Source organism: Bufo bufo, chromosome 1 (assembly GCF_905171765.1).
Source record: "Bufo bufo chromosome 1, aBufBuf1.1, whole genome shotgun sequence".
Classification (NCBI taxonomy): Eukaryota; Metazoa; Chordata; class Amphibia; order Anura; family Bufonidae; genus Bufo; species Bufo bufo.
The window spans coordinates 764,877,441-764,900,200 of NC_053389.1; the positions used below are offsets into that span (position 1 = coordinate 764,877,441).

General features: G+C 44.2%; 1 protein-coding gene across 2 annotated transcripts in view; it reads right to left on the reverse strand.

Moving 5' to 3' along the window:
• Positions 1-20,902, reverse strand: part of MCOLN1 (mucolipin TRP cation channel 1) — a 38,562-nt gene extending 17,660 nt beyond the window's left edge. For both annotated transcript variants that reach the window (XM_040414713.1, XM_040414712.1), the window contains exons 1-2: positions 20,664-20,902; positions 1,036-1,232 (exon numbers count right to left, since the gene is read on the reverse strand). In XM_040414713.1, the coding sequence (XP_040270647.1) occupies positions 1,036-1,232; positions 20,664-20,730 (264 nt within the window). In that variant the 5' untranslated portion in view covers positions 20,731-20,902. The remainder of the gene's footprint in view (positions 1-1,035; positions 1,233-20,663) is intronic.
• Positions 20,903-22,760: the final 1,858 nt, after the last annotated feature.

Here is a 22,760-nt window from a genome sequence, read left to right on the forward strand (position 1 = left end):
GTTATCACGGACTATAATGGAATTCTATGACGGAAACCCTTTAAGAGAGTCCACTAAAAGTGAAGGGAAAGGAGTTCTCCAGAATGCATTCCGTGCCATTTGGTTGCGTTCCCATGACGCACACAAAAGTGCAGTAAGCAGTGTTTAAGCGCGTCCTGGGATGTGGAGCAAGACTGATCCAATCTCGGACACAATAGAAAGCGGATCTGGCCCCCATTGACTTTCAATGGTGTTCATGACGGATCTGTCTGGCTATAGAAGACATAATACAACCGGATCCATTCAAAATGGATGCAGGCGGTTGCATTTTGACAGAAGCGTTTTTTCTGATCCATGACGCATCCAGTAAAAACGCTGTCCTGAAAGTAGTCTTACTCCTAAACATAATTGTCTGCTTCATCCTTTTTTGTATATCTTTATTCTGCTTGTATTACACTTATCTCCTCTAGGTGGTCTATTTAAAATTATACAAACCTTGTATCTTTCAGTTTTTAAAGGGGTTATCCAAGACTGAATACCACCCCCTCTTCAATGCCTCGACCGGCAACACTGAGCATACTTACCTGATCCCCCAACGCAGGTCACCGCCATGGCCTGCTATTGGCTGCACCCTTCCCCATCGGCAGATGTTGTTTTCTGTAGGCAGGGGAGATGCGAAGATGTCTGTGGAGCAGACTAGGAACCAGGTAAGTATGCTCAATGTTGCCGGTCCGGGCATAGTGGGGGGTTACTCCGTCTTGGATAACCCCTTTAAGCTCTGTGAGCCCTCAGAGCACATTCTCACCACTCGGTGATCCACTGGTCAAGGGGTGAGTCACTATTCTTGTATCATCATACACAATGCAGAGCACAGGTCAACAACATGTTCCATATCTACACAAGCAGCCTGCAACGTGGGGGCATCCACCGGGGTTATCCGCTTACTCCAAGCAGTGCACGCCCTCGATAAGATGACTGACACTCATAAGAAGAGGATGGGTAATTTCTCCTAAATGAGTACTGGGTAGTAATGAAATAAAAATGAATTTGAGGTACCTGCACAGTGACCAACATGATCTTGATTAGCTGCAGGGCCAACTTGTAAGGCTTCCTCCCCTTGGCTCTGTACTTGTCACAGGGGCTCATGAAGAAATACTTCAGTCTCCTCCGAAGCTGCACCTCCTCCGGGCTGAACCCTTCGCACAACCTGGTGCCATAGGAAGGCGATGCTGACAGGAGGCGCTGGCGCTCGGCTACAAAACATATTAAACCGGTGAGAACATCTTAACGAACATACATGAGATGCCATGGGGACTATGTGGTACATAAGCCTGCATGCTTGTAGAAATTCATGTCCATACAGCACCACAGATGCAATGGACGGTAAATAGAAAGTTTCTACATTTTCTATGCAGAAATGACAAATTTTGCAGAATGCCCTTAAATAGAAAGGGTCAGGACAAACTCTCTCCAGTGTGCGACACAGAAGCTTCACAGGTTACTTACATCTTCACAGCCTATATATATATATATATATATATATACACACACACATACACACACACTTTTCTATTTAATCCCAAATCATAATAAATGAAATAAAAATTGGCTAAGAAAAAAAAAAAAAATTACAAAAGGTCCAATTGATACCTGTAGTCTCTATGCAGACCTATGCATCTCTATGGTAACAGACCACACACAACCTTCGTGTAGTCCGATTCTGCAGTCATCTTCCAGCAGTCCTATAATTCACACTAACCTACGATTAGTGCCAGAATTTTGCATCACAATGTTGGAACTTTCTTTTTTTGTACTTCAAGGGGGATCTCAAGGGATTAAGAAAATGAAAATACTTTATTATAAATATATTCCCAAAAACTTAATTTTTCATAACGGCTCATTTTGTCTAGGGAGCAATCATCTGTGGAAACAAAATGGCCGCTGTCCTATTAGTACACACAAAACCTGTCCTAATCACACAGCAGGACAAGTTACTTCACAACACAGAGATAAAGAGCTGCTTCATCCTCCTCTATGCTTGTCAGGGAGTCATGATCCTGAATCCAGATAAGATCTTTAGCTGAATCTCTGTAGTAATGCAGTTTATGAGGAGACATTAAGTACAGAGAGGTGGTGGGGATGTGGATATGAGCAGCAGCACATGTATGCAGTCTCCATTACCACAGCCCCACATTACCACTCTGTCCTTTTCGTCCTCTCTGTACTTTATGTCTCCTCATGAACTCCATTCCCACAAAGATTCAGCTGAAGGACTTATCTGTATTCAGGATAATAACCCCTGACGAGCAGAGAGGAGGATGAGGCAGCTCTTTAGCTCAGTGCTGTGAGGTAACTTGTCCTCTTGTGTAATTAGGACCAGTTTTGTTTCTCCTGATTGCTCCCCAGACAAAAAGCCATTATAACAAATAAAAGGTATTTGGGAATATATTAATCGAGTAATATTTAAGTATTTTCATTAATTTTATTTTCTTAATTCCCGCAGAACCCGATAAGTCACATGACTTTCTGGTAGAACATGCCTCTGTCCCAATAAGCCACACCCCATTCTCAGACAAGTCAGGGGAAAAAAAAAATAAAAAAAAATCTGTCTAAGCAGATTTTTGGCATATTTTAATTAGTACATCTCCCCCAATGTGCTCAGAGAAGCTGAACGTGCTTATTAATAGGTTCTAGGGTAACTTCTCTGGTGGTAGGACCATAAGATGGATGTCCACCCCTTTCCTGCCGTCATACATACGATGAACAACCTGATCGCAGCAGTAATACAGTCAGTGACACAGTATAGGCAAACGAGGAGTGGGAGAGCCAGACTAGAGAACGTGTCAGAAGTGGGTCAGTACAGAACAATGCTCCTTTGACACGGGGTCTTTCACGATCAGCAGTTTGAAGGAGAGGAAAATTTATGGAGCAAAATAAGCAAAAACAATAGATTAATTCCAGATGACAGATTAATAAACTATGGGATCTACGAAGTGGAACTACCGTATATGTGAAAACTCAGGCTGAGAGAGAAGACAAGCCCACAGCCTGCTTGGTCATATTAGAAAAAAAGCAAAATGAAAAGTCAGTCCTGTGTCCCAACACCGACAAATTACTTGCGCTGCTGCTGGTCCCGGAGTAGTGTGGTAGGTCATACACACTGGTGAATACAATATGAAGGGTTTTGGAACCGCGCTGCTCTGGACCAAGTCTCCCGATAAACGTGGATGGCAGAGGATGAGCCCCTTTCTCCCAACACCCAAAGGATCCAATCTTCAAAAGATCTCCTCCTCTAAGGGTTTAAATGGGATAGGCAGAATAGTGAAGCACCCTTTGCAATTTTTTCTTAAAAGGTTTTATTATACTCACAAGAGTTGGTAGACAAAAAGCATATAATACAAGATATCAGAACGTCAGGTTCCTGCCCGACCCGGGTTTCGCTGTCTCGCTTCCTCAGGGGCATCTGCTGTGCATGCTTGCACTCCGGCCCTTAAATAGCCCAGCTGCTCAGCTGCTTAAATAGTCAGTTAACCAGTAAGGTTCCGGAACATGCAGCAGTTACTAAAACAGTTGTACATCTCACATACTTAATTTGTCATTGTTGTTCCTTTATGCTTTCACAAACACATTAGATATAAAAATAAGGAAGGTTCCTTCCTCCTTTATGAGAGTCATAAATTCATACATAAAACATATAAAACATTAATAAAATAAAAATAGGGGATCAGTTCCCTCTATTATAAATTAAACAAACCACATTTCTATCCTTATGTTGCCGCACCATTGCATATTAAATTGCAGCCTAATTCGCATTATAACATCATATAACCAAAATCTACATTACCGTTCCTAGTATCCACCCACTCCTAGTGCATAATGTCAGTATCCCCCGCCCATTCTTACTAGCGTCATCCAGGTATCCCTTGCCCCACCTCCCTCCTCTGTCATAATATCATGTGGCAGCACCGCCCAATAGAACGGTCCAAATATCATGACGTCACTCACAGGTCCTTGAGAAACCAAATAAAGGAGGACAGATGCCAACATGGGTACAGACAGGCTACTGGAGCATGTATTGAATGTATAACTGTCCCCTAAACTGCCTATTCCTGAGTCTTATATCCACCAATCTCCACCTAATTCCTCCTATAGCGCAATACGGGTATCCTCGACCCCGCCTCCTTCCCCCGGCGTGCGTCTCTTGGGGCACCATCACTCCGCCCCCACGACGTCACCCACAGGTCCTTAGGAGGCGCGGTGGTGGAGAGCCAGATCACGCCACTAGGCGCAAGTTACAGTATACAAGGTTTCAAATCAAATTCAATATTAAGCCCTCCTGGTTGTAGGGTCCCTAATTGATAGATCCACTCCACCTCTTTCTTATTAATCTGTGCCAAAGCATCCCCTCCTCGCCAGTGATGTTTAACACTTTCTACTCCCACAAATGTTAAACCTCGCGGATTTTTTTCATGCTTTAATTTAAAATGTGCTGATACACTGTGGGTCATCAGGCCTTTTTTTATATTACGTAGATGTTCCTGTATTCTGACTTTCAGTTTCCTGACCGTCCTGCCCACGTACTGGAGCCCACAAGGGCACTCCAGCACGTATACCATACCCTCTTTTTCACACGAGCAATCACCTCTTATACGGAAATCAGCCCCATTCTTTTTTGATGTTATAAAATTGGTGTATCTCTGCCGTTCTTTCGAATTCCGGTTCTTACATCCTGCGCAAAATCCGCACCAGGTGAATTTTCCTCCATTTTTCTGGGTCTTAATATTTATTGGGGGGATGGCACTATGCACAAGTTTTGTTCTAATGCTTGCTGCTTTTTTAAATATAAAGGAGGGATTCTTTGGTATCGTTTTTCCTAGTATCGGGTCATTCTTTAGAATAGCCCAATTCTTTTTTACCATTTTCTTAATGTTGTCGGACATGGAGCAAAATTTGGTTACAAAGGAGAATCTATAGTCCCTATCCACCTTTTTGTTAATCTCTATAGTTAGTTCCTTTCCTCCCACTTTTTCTAACTCCACACTCTGTATACACTCATCCAGAACAGCCTCATTATAACCTCTCTCCAAAAACCTATCTTTTAGTACCCCGCATTGTGTCCTATAGTCGCTCATCACTGTACAGTTACGGGCCATCCTCTTAAACTGACCTTTCGGTATGTTCTTGAGCCATGGGCCGTAATGGCAGCTCTTGGTGTCAATGTAGGAGTTCACATCTGTTTCCTTAAAATAGGACTTGGTCATGTAACGGCCATCTTCTATCCGTATGCACAGGTCTAGAAAGTTAACACTCTCATTACTGATATCCCCCACAAATCGTAGGTTCCAGTCATTATTGTTCAGTTGGTCAATGAACAACTCGAGTCCCTCTCTTCCTCCTTCCCACACTAGGAGACAGTCATCGATGTACCTCCTCCAGAAGGTCAGTTTGCCTCCTGCGGTGTCCGCTCCTAGTGTGGGAAGGATGGCACTCTCCTCCCATGCACCCATAAAAATATTTGCAAAACTGGGGGCGAATTTCGCCCCCATCGCAGTACCAATGCACTGTACGTAATATGAGTCCCTGAACCAAAAATAGTTATGATCGAGGCAATAACTGAGGCATCCTAAAATAAAATCTCTCTGTGGATCCCCTATTCTTTCATCATTCCTAATCCTACTTTCTACCGCCTCCATCCCTAATTTTTTTGGGATGACAGTGTACAGGGATGCCACGTCAATTGTGGCCATCCATGTATTCACAGTTGGGGGACTAAGGCCTTCAATAAGATCTAACACGGATCCAGTGTCCTTTAAATGCGAGGGGTTTTGCAACACGTATCCTTGCAGATAAAAGTCAATGTATTCCGTGACCCTGCACGTCAACGAGTTAAGCCCCGAAACAATTGGCCTCCCCGGAGGATCTGTTGGATTTTTATGTACTTTGGGCAGATGGTAAATCACCGGTACTAGCGGGAATGGGATGGAAAGGTATTCATATTCTTTTTTATTCAATATCCCTTTTTTAAAACCCTCTGATAGAATGTTATCCAGAGTCAATTTATACTCCTGGGTGGGGTTACTTTTCAATTTTTTGTATGTTGTTGTATCTGATACTAATCTTGCCATTTCGGCTTCATATTTTTCTTTGTTCATTACAACAACCCCCCCTCCTTTATCAGCTGGCTTTATAATAATATCTGTTTTTTTTTCCAGATCTTTAAGGGCTTTTCTCTCTTTATATGTTAAATTTTGTGTCCCCTTATCCCTATCCATCTCTTCCAACTCCTTTAATAGACCAGTTTTAAAGGCCTCTACACATTCGTTATTGGGATTTTTCGGAAAAAACTTTGATTTTTCTTTCATTTTTGTGTGTAGGATCTCCCTATCCTTATCCGATTTTATATTAATCCCTTCAACATTTATGTTCTGTGGTGCAGGGTTATTAATCCAATATTTGGCCATATTTATTTTTCTGATGAATTTATGAATATCCAAAAATGCCTCAAACTTATTGATCCTCTGGCTTGGTGCATATTTCAAGCCCTTACTCAGGACATTCTTTTCTCCCTCTGTTAGGGTGTGACTGCTTAAGTTAAAGATTCCTCTTATATCTCCTTGCTCCTTTTCATTTTTGGGCTTATTTTTCCCTTTTCCCCTTTTTCCTCTACCAGGCTTCTTTTTTGTGGGGTCCTTACTGCTTGTTCTCTTAGTTCTCCTTCCCTCTGTACTCCTTTTATGCCCTGGTGGGGAAAATTTTGCTCATCCTGTGGCCTCAAACTCTGTCTGTCTCCCTCCTCAGTATCCCTTTTTGGTTCTTCTCCATAGCTGTTTCTTTCATAATGGGCTCCTTTTCCATAATGACTCATATTATAGTTTTCATTGTAATTTTCCTGTGGTCTCCATTTAGGTTTTCCCCTATATCCTCCTCCCTGATGTGACTGTCTGTACGGTGGTCTGTATTGCTGCCCCCTATATCCATTGTTATACCCGAAATTCCCATTATACTGTCCTCCTCTATAATCCTGATTAGGACCCCAACCACCCCATTGTCGACCTCCCTGGTTATACTGATATGCACTGTTTTGCGGGTGCCTATGATGGTTCGTTCTCCCTGAATGCGAATCATATGCATATGTATTTTCCCTATTCTGCTGATAATAATTGTCATGGTTTCGATTGTGATACCCATGGTTCTGCTGCGGCATATACTCATTAGCTTGTGGTTTATAGTTGTTTTTAAAAACTTTTTGTTTCCCCACCCCATTCTCAAGTTTCGTAAAACCTCCAGTGTAGTCTCCAGGGTTTGGATTACTATCACTGCATTCATCCACAAATATCGTTTCTGACCCAATCCCCTCCGTGTTTTTTTGCTTATTCTTCCATTTATATATCATATCTGTTTTGTAATCATTACAGATTTTGGCATATTTCTTTTGTTTTTTACTCCTAATTTCTTGTTCGGATTTGAGCACGGATTCTTGACATTGCTTACTACATTTCTCATATATCTCTCTATTGGCATTTATTAGTGGATTAATCACCTCTTGTAAATCATCAATGGCCTTATTAATCTTCCTTAGTTTGTTCTTTCGAACCACAATAATATATTGCATAGCTTTCCAGGCACATTCATTCATTACTTTCTCCCAACCCACTAAATCTTCCTCCTCCTCAGTTACCAAAGGGAGTTGTCATCTCAGACCTTCTGGGATCCTGCCTTCCATTAGGAATCGCTCCAAGGAGGCAATGTCCCAGGTGGTCCTGATTTCCCTAGTGAACTCTCTTTCCAGTTTCACAAATAGTAATCGCATGTCATCCTGCCCTTTGTCAATATCATACGGAGTTTCATTAAACACATCAAGATTACACTTAAAATTAGCTCTAAAATCAAAAATGTCCATGTTGTTAACAAGACTTAATGACCCACAAATACAGGTAAAAAAGCAAAATGAAAAGTCAGTCCTGTGTCCCAACACCGACAAATTACTTGCGCTGCTGCTGGTCCCGGAGTAGTGTGGTAGGTCATACACACTGGTGAATACAATATGAAGGGTTTTGGAACCGCGCTGCTCTGGACCAAGTCTCCCGATAAACGTGGATGGCAGAGGATGAGCCCCTTTCTCCCAACACCCAAAGGATCCAATCTTCAAAAGATCTCCTCCTCTAAGGGTTTAAATGGGATAGGCAGAATAGTGAAGCACCCTTTGCAATTTTTTCTTAAAAGGTTTTATTATACTCACAAGAGTTGGTAGACAAAAAGCATATAATACAAGATATCAGAACGTCAGGTTCCTGCCCGACCCGGGTTTCGCTGTCTCGCTTCCTCAGGGGCATCTGCTGTGCATGCTTGCACTCCGGCCCTTAAATAGCCCAGCTGCTCAGCTGCTTAAATAGTCAGTTAACCAGTAAGGTTCCGGAACATGCAGCAGTTACTAAAACAGTTGTACATCTCACATACTTAATTTGTCATTGTTGTTCCTTTATGCTTTCACAAACACATTAGATATAAAAATAAGGGAGGTTCCTTCCTCCTTTATGAGAGTCATAAATTCATACATAAAACATATAAAACATTAATAAAATAAAAATAGGGGATCAGTTCCCTCTATTATAAATTAAACAAACCACATTTCTATCCTTATGTTGCCGCACCATTGCATATTAAATTGCAGCCTAATTCGCATTATAACATCATATAACCAAAATCTACATTACCGTTCCTAGTATCCACCCACTCCTAGTGCATAATGTCAGTATCCCCCGCCCATTCTTACTAGCGTCATCCAGGTATCCCTTGCCCCACCTCCCTCCTCTGTCATAATATCATGTGGCAGCACCGCCCAATAGAACGGTCCAAATATCATGACGTCACTCACAGGTCCTTGAGAAACCAAATAAAGGAGGACAGATGCCAACATGGGTACAGACAGGCTACTGGAGCATGTATTGAATGTATAACTGTCCCCTAAACTAAAAAAAATAAGCCCAAAAATGAAAAGGAGCAAGGAGATATAAGAGGAATCTTTAACTTAAGCAGTCACACCCTAACAGAGGGAGAAAAGAATGTCCTGAGTAAGGGCTTGAAATATGCACCAAGCCAGAGGATCAATAAGTTTGAGGCATTTTTGGATATTCATAAATTCATCAGAAAAATAAATATGGCCAAATATTGGATTAATAACCCTGCACCACAGAACATAAATGTTGAAGGGATTAATATAAAATCGGATAAGGATAGGGAGATCCTACACACAAAAATGAAAGAAAAATCAAAGTTTTTTCCGAAAAATCCCAATAACGAATGTGTAGAGGCCTTTAAAACTGGTCTATTAAAGGAGTTGGAAGAGATGGATAGGGATAAGGGGACACAAAATTTAACATATAAAGAGAGAAAAGCCCTTAAAGATCTGGAAAAAAAAAACAGATATTATTATAAAGCCAGCTGATAAAGGAGGGGGGGTTGTTGTAATGAACAAAGAAAAATATGAAGCCGAAATGGCAAGATTAGTATCAGATACAACAACATACAAAAAATTGAAAAGTAACCCCACCCAGGAGTATAAATTGACTCTGGATAACATTCTATCAGAGGGTTTTAAAAAAGGGATATTGAATAAAAAAGAATATGAATACCTTTCCATCCCATTCCCGCTAGTACCGGTGATTTACCATCTGCCCAAAGTACATAAAAATCCAACAGATCCTCCGGGGAGGCCAATTGTTTCGGGGCTTAACTCGTTGACGTGCAGGGTCACGGAATACATTGACTTTTATCTGCAAGGATACGTGTTGCAAAACCCCTCGCATTTAAAGGACACTGGATCCGTGTTAGATCTTATTGAAGGCCTTAGTCCCCCAACTGTGAATACATGGATGGCCACAATTGACGTGGCATCCCTGTACACTGTCATCCCAAAAAAATTAGGGATGGAGGCGGTAGAAAGTAGGATTAGGAATGATGAAAGAATAGGGGATCCACAGAGAGATTTTATTTTAGGATGCCTCAGTTATTGCCTCGATCATAACTATTTTTGGTTCAGGGACTCATATTACGTACAGTGCATTGGTACTGCGATGGGGGCGAAATTCGCCCCCAGTTTTGCAAATATTTTTATGGGTGCATGGGAGGAGAGTGCCATCCTTCCCACACTAGGAGCGGACACCGCAGGAGGCAAACTGACCTTCTGGAGGAGGTACATCGATGACTGTCTCCTAGTGTGGGAAGGAGGAAGAGAGGGACTCGAGTTGTTCATTGACCAACTGAACAATAATGACTGGAACCTACGATTTGTGGGGGATATCAGTAATGAGAGTGTTAACTTTCTAGACCTGTGCATACGGATAGAAGATGGCCGTTACATGACCAAGTCCTATTTTAAGGAAACAGATGTGAACTCCTACATTGACACCAAGAGCTGCCATTACGGCCCATGGCTCAAGAACATACCGAAAGGTCAGTTTAAGAGGATGGCCCGTAACTGTACAGTGATGAGCGACTATAGGACACAATGCGGGGTACTAAAAGATAGGTTTTTGGAGAGAGGTTATAATGAGGCTGTTCTGGATGAGTGTATACAGAGTGTGGAGTTAGAAAAAGTGGGAGGAAAGGAACTAACTATAGAGATTAACAAAAAGGTGGATAGGGACTATAGATTCTCCTTTGTAACCAAATTTTGCTCCATGTCCGACAACATTAAGAAAATGGTAAAAAAGAATTGGGCTATTCTAAAGAATGACCCGATACTAGGAAAAACGATACCAAAGAATCCCTCCTTTATATTTAAAAAAGCAGCAAGCATTAGAACAAAACTTGTGCATAGTGCCATCCCCCCAATAAATATTAAGACCCAGAAAAATGGAGGAAAATTCACCTGGTGCGGATTTTGCGCAGGATGTAAGAACCGGAATTCGAAAGAACGGCAGAGATACACCAATTTTATAACATCAAAAAAGAATGGGGCTGATTTCCGTATAAGAGGTGATTGCTCGTGTGAAAAAGAGGGTATGGTATACGTGCTGGAGTGCCCTTGTGGGCTCCAGTACGTGGGCAGGACGGTCAGGAAACTGAAAGTCAGAATACAGGAACATCTACGTAATATAAAAAAAGGCCTGATGACCCACAGTGTATCAGCACATTTTAAATTAAAGCATGAAAAAAATCCGCGAGGTTTAACATTTGTGGGAGTAGAAAGTGTTAAACATCACTGGCGAGGAGGGGATGCTTTGGCACAGATTAATAAGAAAGAGGTGGAGTGGATCTATCAATTAGGGACCCTACAACCAGGAGGGCTTAATATTGAATTTGATTTGAAACCTTGTATACTGTAACTTGCGCCTAGTGGCGTGATCTGGCTCTCCACCACCGCGCCTCCTAAGGACCTGTGGGTGACGTCGTGGGGGCGGAGTGATGGTGCCCCAAGAGACGCACGCCGGGGGAAGGAGGCGGGGTCGAGGATACCCGTATTGCGCTATAGGAGGAATTAGGTGGAGATTGGTGGATATAAGACTCAGGAATAGGCAGTTTAGGGGACAGTTATACATTCAATACATGCTCCAGTAGCCTGTCTGTACCCATGTTGGCATCTGTCCCCCTTTATTTGGTTTCTCAAGGACCTGTGAGTGACGTCATGATATTTGGACCGTTCTATTGGGCGGTGCTGCCACATGATATTATGACAGAGGAGGGAGGTGGGGCAAGGGATACCTGGATGACGCTAGTAAGAATGGGCGGGGGATACTGACATTATGCACTAGGAGTGGGTGGATACTAGGAACGGTAATGTAGATTTTGGTTATATGATGTTATAATGCGAATTAGGCTGCAATTTAATATGCAATGGTGCGGCAACATAAGGATAGAAATGTGGTTTGTTTAATTTATAATAGAGGGAACTGATCCCCTATTTTTATTTTATTAATGTTTTATATGTTTTATGTATGAATTTATGACTCTCATAAAGGAGGAAGGAACCTTCCTTATTTTTATATCTAATGTGTTTGTGAAAGCATAAAGGAACAACAATGACAAATTAAGTATGTGAGATGTACAACTGTTTTAGTAACTGCTGCATGTTCCGGAACCTTACTGGTTAACTGACTATTTAAGCAGCTGAGCAGCTGGGCTATTTAAGGGCCGGAGTGCAAGCATGCACAGCAGATGCCCCTGAGGAAGCGAGACAGCGAAACCCGGGTCGGGCAGGAACCTGACGTTCTGATATCTTGTATTATATGCTTTTTGTCTACCAACTCTTGTGAGTATAATAAAACCTTTTAAGAAAAAATTGCAAAGGGTGCTTCACTATTCTGCCTATCCCATTTAAACCCTTAGAGGAGGAGATCTTTTGAAGATTGGATCCTTTGGGTGTTGGGAGAAAGGGGCTCATCCTCTGCCATCCACGTTTATCGGGAGACTTGGTCCAGAGCAGCGCGGTTCCAAAACCCTTCATATTGGTCATATTAGAGAAGAACCGGAAATCACAGCATAGCCACACTTAGAATTAATTACTCTAGAAAGAGTATGAATGAAGTATAAAAAAGGGAAAACCACAATCTAAATCGTGCAGAAAATCAAAACGACACACGGATCACATGAAATGTACTAGAAAAATACCCATTTTAAAAGGGGTTATCCGAGACTAAAAAACGTCCCCCTTATGCCGGGCCCCTCACAATGAATATACTTACGTGGCTCCCTGCATCGCTCCTGGCCCCCGCACCGCCGCTGTTGCTTATCCCCGTGCGCGGATGAAAACATCTGGTGTCAGCCAACAGCAGGAGGTGACAAGCCTCCCTATCATCGAGGGTGACGCTAGGGAGGCCTACCTTAGTCACCGCCTGCCCCTCCCTCCTCCAGACACCAGATGTTTTTTCATCCGCGCACGGGGAGAAGCAGCTGCGGCGGTGCAGGGAACAGGAGCAGAGCGGGGAGCCAGGTAAGTATATTCAATGTGAGGGGCATTTGTTAGTCTTGGATAACCCCTTTAGGTTTAAATGTGCTAGTCATATCTAATATTATAGTCTTCACAATGGTTACTGGAGCACAAATAGGTTGAAATTTCTTGCTTTCTGAAGCTGACTTTTTAGCTTGGCTATATAAACTGGAACATGGTGAGCAGAGTCATCTCATTACCACTAAGGCTACTTTTACACCTGCGTTTAGGTGCGGATCCGTCTGGTATCTGCACAGACGGATCTGCACCTATATGCAAACGCTTAGATCCGTTCAGAACGGATCCGTTTGCATTACCATGAACAAAAAAAAATAATAATAATTTTTGTTCATGATAATGCAAACGGATCCGTCCAGACTTTACATTGAAAGTCAATGGGGGACAGATCCGTTTGAAAATTGAGCCATATTGTGTCAACTTCAAACGGATCCGTCCCCATTGACTTACATTGTAAGTCTGGACGGATCCGTTTGCTTCCGCACGGCCAGGCGGACACCCGAACGCTGCAAGCTGCGTTCAGGTGTCCACCTGCTGAGCGGAGGCTGAACGCTGCCAGACTGATGCATTCTGAGCGGATCCGCATCCACTCAGAATGCATTAGGGCTGGACGGATCCGTTCGGGGCCGCTTGTGAGAGCCTTCAAATGGAACTCACAAGCGGAGCCCCGAACGCAGGTGTGAAAGTAGCCTAAAAGTGTTTTCCAAGATTTTTATACCGATGACCCATCTTCTGCTTGAAAAACACTCATTGTAGTCGAACGGTGATATTCTTGGTGAATAAATTATGAATTGTATTGAAGACATCGAGTGCTGCAGCATTTCTCCCAAACCCAATCCTTTGGATCAGTCATTTATATCCAGGACCCCCGCTGATCAGCTGTTTGAGAAGGCACCAGCGCTTCTGCACTGGTATCGCAGCTCAGCCCCATTCACTTCTATTCTACGTGACCGACGAACGTGACGTCACATGACCTAGGGAAATCCGCGAGAAGGCCACAGCACTGCTGCGCATGCCACTGCCTTCTCAAACAGCTGATCAACGGGGGTCCAGTGTGTCGGACCCCACCAATCAGATACTGATTATCTATCCACAGTTGAATTATACTGCTGGAAGCCTAGCGAAGACAGTACAGCAACGGTATTCAGAAGACTGTTAGTAGTCTCATTTATTACAGCTGCGGACAGTCTATGAATACAAAACCACTTTACCCATAAATTTTTTATTTTTTAAAAAAAAAAAAAAAAAAAAAAGAGGAAGGGAGAAGAGGATGTCCGGGTGGCTACAGCCTCCGGCTAAGAGCATTGTGGGGAGCACGTCCCTTTGCCGGTTGCTGCTGAAAATGATTTTTAGGCGATAAATGGTTGCTCGCTTGTCGCTGCCATTTTTACATAGGGCAATGACTGGGAACGATCGCTCTTATAAATGCTAGTTCAGCCAATTATCTGCACGTGTAGAAGGGTCTAAAAGGACTAAGTGATGTAGAACTCAGATCTCACATAGGACATGACGACCTCTTTCTAACAAACTTAGAACCAGCCATGTACCTCGCATGGACTTAGAGATCTGCCCATTCATTGCTCTGCTAGATTTATATCAAGCCGACAGCTGAGGGAGGCGTGCACCATCGGGGATGTGTCCTTTCTGCTGCAGCTGGTGGCATTTTCCCCAGATATATATACTGATGACCTATCCGCTAGATAGGTCATCAGTACCTGATCAGTGGTGATCCCACACCCAGGACCCCACTGATCAGCTGCTTGAGAAGGTACTGGTGCTCACCGTAGCGCCGCGGCGTTCTCTCAGCTTTCCCTAGGTCAAGTGACATCACGTTCATCAGTCACATGGCTAAGGGTAGGTCTACACAAGGACATTTGTAACGATAGCCAATGGTGTTGCACTGCGAAACCTGGACGGATTTTTGTGTGACTCATGATGCAGTGAGACACCATTGATTTTTAATTACATTCAATGACAAAAATATTGAGATCCAGGAGCTGGTTTGAAAAAGGTAGAATATTTTTGTGGGACAACCCCTTTATGTCACTTTGCAGAAAGGTACATATGACCTTTGGGAAGGGCAGGGAAAGTGCCTTCTGGTACAGATCTGCCTGTAGATCTCCGGTGTCATCCAGAACAGGGAAGGATGTGACCACAGCTCAGTGACAGACGGGATTCATCACTCCCATCCGATTGTGTACTCAGAACTGGTTCCACCTGACGTTCATAGCACATAGACCAGTCACTGGGAAGGAGGCCGAAGGAATCTAGTGCTACAGGGATGACGGCAGGTTGTCACCTCATTACCATGCTGCACGCTGTCATTACAGGTCATCATCCCTCGTCACCATAAACCTGCCACAGAAAACACTGCTGCCATCTGCTCCCCAGGGGTTACAGTCATGCCAAGTAAATGCTTGGCCAGTTTCACACTGAGGTAGCACTGTGGTGGGAATGCCATCAGAATCTGATCGATGAGGGTCCGACACCTGGGACCCCCAGCCGATCGGTTGTTTGAGAAGGCACTGACGTTTGCAGTAGTGAAAAATATGCTGTGCATTAAGCAGAGAGATTGAGAAGGCTGCAACACTCGCACGAGCCCCCGCTGATCATAAGAGATGCATACATGTATGGCGCTTCATTCTATGGGACTGCCCGGGACAGCAGAGTACTAGCGCTGGGCAATCTCCGCCAGCCCCATAGAGCGGCAGCGCAGATGCATGACCAATGATCCTTTCAGGTGGTGGAGAACGGACCCTCCTGCTGATCAGAAACGCCAATGCCACATTCCCAGAAGCACTGGCTCCTCGGCTCTTGAGATTGGAACTGCCCTTCATAGAAACTATGGATTTACCAACACAAAAACTGTAGTCCTCGCAGGGTATAAGGACTTTTTGACCAGTGCCAACAAAATCAAAGGGTGGTCTGACGGGTGCGCTATAAAAGAGCCAAAAGGGAACTGTATCATTAGAATAGGACAGTACTTAAACAAGGTTTTATATAAACTTTGCCTTCTGAATTCCGTAGCATACTCGTCAGCCTCGCAGTATAGGCTGGGACAGAGTAAGTACAGTTCCCTCTTCATCATTACTGATGACATCTCAACTGTACGGCTAGAGGTCTTGATACGGCAGGATAGCAATACATTACATCACGAATGGTGCAATTTATCATCTCCCTGCGCCATTTTTATGGTGTACAAAATATATATATATATATATATATATATATATATATAGTCAAACACTGTCGCAAGTGGCATCGCTACTCCACCCTCAACATTTCCCTATAAGGGGAGTGGTAAGGGTGGGGCCAGCGAGCCCGCTACATTCATTTTATTTTCATTTACACCAGTTTTCCAGCAGAAATGAAAAGCACCTCACCTCCAAGCTGCTAGGGGTTTCAGTTTAGGCGCATGCTTAGTGTTGCCCAAACCAAGGGCAACAGGAAGTTTTTGACTACCAGTGTACGGTGTGCATAAGACAGTCGGGGAAGCAGTGCGGCCATCTTGGAAGACAGAAGGGCTCGAGAACTTATGAATATGCAGATGAAAAGGCAGGAACCAGGTAACTGTTCTGTTCTTTCCCCAGCTGTGATTTTTTTTTTCCTGAAGATCGCTTTAGGACACCTTCTCCTGCAAGGAGGGTGCCTGAGCAATAGGTTCCAGTAGTTTAGTCTCCTGAAAAGGTGCCCGACTTGTCCTCTGCCTGATCTCTGTACAGATCCTGAGCTGCCTGGCCTGACGTTCGGACTGACTCTGGATTGTACAAACCCTGCATGCCCTTACATCGGCTTGTCCCTGATCCCTTGGTGTTTTGCACTGGTTGCTCCTGACCCTCATGAGTCAAACAGTCTACTGAACAGAGACTGCTCCAGGAGGTAGCAGCCTGGTGGTTCCCCTGCACTGGAGTCCATGTTCCAGTATAAAGCGTAAAGGAATTGCACAGCAATATATTGATGACCTAGCCTAAGGATAGGTCCTTAATATCTTATTAGTGGAGGTCCACCGATCAGCTGCTTGAAGGGGAGGCGGCGTAGTGTAATTAAGAGTACTCGCCCCATTTAAGTGAACGAGTACTCATCATTAACCAGCACCTCTAAGATGAAGTGCAGTGTAATCATCAGGAAGTCTCTGTTCAAGCAGCTGATCGGCAGGGGTGGCGGACCCCTGATCAGATATTGATGGCCTATCCTGAGGATACCTTACATTACATGATTAGGAGTGGCCAACAAGTCAAATCTGCTCATTACACACATCCACTTTGTACGAGTTTAAAAAAAAGTAGCCCTAACAAACAAACAGGTTTTTTTTTTGCGACCTGCAGTTTTTGCTGAGTTTTTCTGCCATTCTGTCTTACTACTAGTTTTTTCTCCATGGCATTTTCCCCTATAGAGAAGGTGACGTGAAAAAGTTAGAAAAAAAAAAAAAGACAAAGATCACAGACTGAGGAACAAAAACACCAGGAATAGGAAAAACACGTGTGTGTCCTGCGTTTCATATTTCCCCAAAGGCCTTCAAGCTAACATCTGAAGCTGGTGCTTTCACCGCAAAAAAAAAAATATTATTGCTAACTTATATGTGAAAGCGGCCATAAAGGGGTTACCCCCCACCCCACCCCAATGCCCGGGCCCCTCGTATACATTATACTTACCTACTCCTCAGCACCTGCGTCACTCCAGATCCCTGCACGGCCACAGCTGCATCTCCCCATCGTTTGGATCCAAATATCCAAGGGGGGGGGGGGGGGGGTAAGCATCCGATAGCAGGCCATGACAGGGACGAGACTCTAGCGTCACCTGCGATGCTAGGGAGGCTCATCCCCCGTCGCGCCCCCCCACTGCCAGATGTTCGGAGCGATAGGGAGATGCAGCGGTGGCTGTGCAGGGATCCGGAGTGACGCAGTTGACAGGGAGTAGGTAAGTATAATGTATACAAGGGGTTCAGGCATTAAGTGACAAAACTGAAAATTCCTGAATTCATGTCTGCTGGATCCATATAGAGCTGACACCTGCCTGCAGTAGCTGAAATTAGGTAACTGACTCCGGGGCCCTTAACCCTTTAGATACTTACAAAACGTACAACTTGTCCAAAAAAATAAAAAAAAGTTTACAAATTTGGCCTGGTCCAGAAGAGGTTAATAGTCAGCGCTATGGATCCGGCTTGGTTCCCACGGACAGCAGTATACCCCGGGCGACGTCTCAACAGACACTTCAAGCCTGTCTCGTGCTCCTTCAAGACATACAGACACGTGCCATCATCATGGGATGCAGAGTGCAAGGAGTATAAAGGGGTTGGGTGTCCCTAATCCAGGAGATTATCCCAGATAAAAGCCACTTCCAAAATGGGAATATTCTTAACGGGCACAAACAGGGTGGATTTGATTTAAATCACTAGTCAGTAAGGCTCGATTTAAATCATAGTTTTCTACATAAAGACTAATTCTTGCTGGTATAACTTATAATATGCAAGTAGATGAAGATTTTTAGAATAACAACTTTTCATATAAGGCTACTTTCACACCTGCGTTTAGGTGCGGATCCGTCTGGTATCTGCACAGACGGATCCGCACCTATATGCAAACGCTTAGATCCGTTCGCATTACCATGAACAAAAAAAAAATATTTTTTTTTTGTTCATGATAATGCAAACGGCTCAGTTTTGACTTTACATTGAAAGTCAATGGGGGACGGATCAGTTTGAAAATTGAGCCATATTGTGTCAACTTCAAACGGATCCGTCCCCATTGACTTACATTGTAAGTGTGGACGGATCAGTTTGCCTCCGCACGGGCAGGCGGACACCCGAACGCTGCAAGCTGCGTTCAGGGGTCCGCCTGCTGAGCGGAGCGGAGGCTGAACGCCGCCAGACTGATGCATTCTGAGCGGATCCGCATCCACTCAGAATGCATTAGGGCTGGACGGATCCGCTCGGGGCCGCTTGTGAGAGCCTTCAAACGGAGCTCACAAGCGGAACCCCGAACGCTAGTGTGAAAGTAGCCTTAGTTTGATTCTGTATTCATAGGTTTGTAGAAGTTAGGATTAAGGTATTTTTCTCAACTCTCTTGTTATAACATTTTTGCTGTGAAGAGGAGGCATGTGATCGCCGCTGAGTCAAATTCAGTTTTGAGAACTGCAAATGTAAACCAAGCATCTGTGATAATATCTTGTAGGCAGAGAAACTGCCCAATAATCTTACAAAAACCTCTGGAAGAGCAGGACATTGTGAATGGATTAATGGAATACAGCCTTAATCTACATAAATTAAAAAAACAAATCTTTATTTCATGATGAAATAACCTTCGGATGGTAATACATTTTCCTCAAAAGGCATTTTATGTAAAAAGAAATAATCCGATTTACATTAAAAAAAAAAAAATTTTTTTTTTTTTTAAATCATTGATTTTTATCCACCCTGGGCACAAACTTTGGGTTCTTAAAGAAGACCCCTCACCTCTCCTGACATCTCTGTTTCAGTAACTACTTCTGCATGTAATAATTAGGGAGCATTCATTCTTATGACTGAAGGTCCAGAATGGTGTCACCGGTTTGGGGGGGTGGGGGTGTCCCTTCACAGTCTCACATTATCCAGTTAGTGCTGCCAGTGTCAGACTGTGCAGGGACCCCCCCCCCCCCCCAACAGGTAACTCCCATGCTGACCTTTATGGCAGCCCGCTGGTAATTCATCCCTCTGTACAGTGGTGCATGGAGGCCACGTAAGAGGTCTCTAAGAGCCGACCGCCCGACCAGCAGCTGAACAGTTCTCAGCGTCATCGCTGTTCTTGAGCGTTCAGTCTTATTATCCGGTTCTATGGCATAACCCCCCTGGTGCGTGGTCCTCATGGGGTTAATCGTGAAACATTAGCAGGCTGATCTGAAGCCAGAGATATAATGCACTCATCAGCATTACAGGATGTGACCTGGACAAAGAGATAACCAAAGCTTCCTAAAAAAAGAGAGGAAGGAATTCACTGTCTCAGCAGAGCCTGGACCCGGGACAACCTGCTGCTTACAGTATCTGGGCCGAACAAACAACTTGCTGATGGTTTCCACCCTTCAATGCATGCTGCAAAACCCACATATTGGCCCCCTCTTGCCACGTCCTAAGGAAGGGCTGCTTCGCGTGGAGAATCTCTACAACCGGAGTCCGGACGCCATATACTGCACAGCGCTGAAGATGGCCACCGACTACCAGCCAAAACGTACACGTTATTTAGAAGTCATCCAAACGTGCCGATTAGGGCCGGACTGGCTGACCATCTAAGGCTACTTTTACACCTGCACTTTCCTTTCCGGTATTGAGACCCGGCCATACTGGACGACTACCAATGGTGTCTGCATGAAGCCAGAGTCCCTACAGCACAGTAGAATGGACCTATAGGGACTGCGCACTACCATATGCTTCCTCCGTGAGGGACTGTCATGGCACATGGTGGTTTGACCCCAATAGTTCATGCTGGCAGCACTACAGGTCATTTACAATAATCTGGGGTGCAATACAACACAAGTGACAAACTCAGCTCTGCTGCATCTGTGCACTGCCCCCCTCTGACTAGTCTGTTCAGAGTTTTTTGTTTCTTGTTGTGACCCCCTCTTGATGTACAGCGCCACAGAACTAATATATATATATATATATATATATATATATATATATATACACACACACACACACACATACATACACATACATACACACACACACCACAGAGAGTACAGGGAGGAAGCAGCCACACAACACTACCTGCTACTGCCAGTCCAGGCTTGGGGTTGTCACTGAGGCTGCGGCTCCTGCGCATTGAGCCCATCATGTCTCAGTGCGGGCTGTCCCTCGGGTGATGAGCGGGCTCTGCTGTCTCATCTGCTGGAGGATGCGCTGTGTCTCCGGGCTCTCGCTCAGCCGCCGTCCCATCAGCTCTACCTCTGTCCAGCGCTCTACCAGCTGACCTACTCAGTGTTGGTCACGTGACCAAGACAATGGCAACGCAGACTCTGCCCACTTCTTTACCACAGCGCTTTGTATGGGCGGAAATGACGTTATGACAGGGCAGCGTAGCGCACAACTTTCCCGTGACTGGGCGTGTTATTATTGGAAAGAAGGCCACGCCCACCCTGTTCTCTTGCCGCAGGGCGGGAAAAAAAAAATGAGCGAACTGGTTGGGTCTACACAGCAGCACGTCCTTTATAACCTGAGGTTGATATGAATAATATGGATATTAATGAGCTCTGGCAGGTTACTCATGGAGAGGTTATCATGGGTGAAGCTGATAAGGGGTTGACAAGGTTGAAGAATGTAATCCCTTAAATTGTCATTAACCTGTTAATGGTGCCCTATGTGATCCCTAATATTTGTATGCGCCAAATCATTTTTATTAGGCTTCTTTCTTTAAGTTCAGGCCAGCAGATTGTTCTGAACCTTTCCTTAGATGTCCAGTTCAAAGGTACCTACCAGGGGCGTAGCTATAGGGGAAGCGGCTGCTTTGGGGCCCTGACCCAGAAGGGGCCCATCCAGAAGGAGGAGGACTAAAAGATTTTGTCAGGGCCCCCTCGATAGTATTACACAATGAAATGGCCCCGGTCTGAGAGAGCCATCTTTACTAGCCACAGGAATGGGGGCGGCACGAAAGGAAGGGGTTGCAAAAAAATTGCTGGGGGGGGGCCCCATTAAAAAATTTGCTGTGGGGCCCAGTCATTTCTAGCTGCGTCACTGGTACCGACTAGTGTTGAGCGGACTTGTTTTTTAAGTTCGGTGTCCAAAGTTCGGGTTATTGAAGAATCCCGTTATGGATTCCAAATTCCGTTATGGTCCGTGGTAGCGGAATTCATAAGGGGATTTTTCGATAACCCGAACTTTGGACACAAGTTCGCTCAACACTAGTACTTACTTGAACCAGATGTCAGGCGTGTTTATAGGGGCAGGTCATGGGGGCAGCTTTTTGGTACAGACACATTGGTAAATCTGGGCCAGCGTGTTTGTTTTAGCTTAGTACGTTCAGGGTGGCGACTGCTCCTTTTGATCTGAAGCTTTCCCAAGCCCGGCCCCCTTGTCGAGGATCTCGGAAAACAGTGTATTAACCCTAGATGCGCCAATATGCTGCACTTTCTAAACATAGAAACATAGAATGTGTCGGCAGATAAGAACCATTTGGCCCATCTAGTCTGCCCAATATATCTGAATACTATGAATAGTCCCTGGCCCTATCTTATATGAAGGATAGCCTTATGCCTATCCCATGCATGCTTAAACCCCTTCACTGTATTTGCAGCGAGCACTTCTGCAGGAAGGCTATTCCATGCATCCACTACTCTCTCAGTAAAGTAATACTTCCTTATATTACTTTTAAACCTTTGCCCCTCTAATTTAAAACTGTGTCCTCTTGTGGTAGTTTTTCTTCTTTTAAATATGCTCTCCTCCTTTACCGAGTTGATTCCCTTTATGTATTTAAAAGTTTCTATCATATCCCCTCTGTCTCCTCTTTCTTCCAAGCTATACATGTTAAGGTCCTTTAACCTTTCCTGGTAAGTTTTATCCTGCAATCCATGTACTAGTTTAGTAGCTCTTCTCTGAACTCTCTCTAGAGTATCTATATCCTTCTGGAGATATGGCCTCCAGTACTGCGCACAATACTCCAAGTGAGGTCTCACCAGTGTTCTGTACAGCGGCATAAGCACTTCACTCTTTCTACTGCTTATACCTCTCCCTATACATCCAAGCATTCTGCTGGCATTTCGTGCTGCCCTATTACATTGTCTTCCCACCTTTAAGTCTTCTGAAATAATTACTCCTAAATCCCTTTCCTCAGATACTGAGGTCAGGACTGTGTCAAATATTCTATATTCT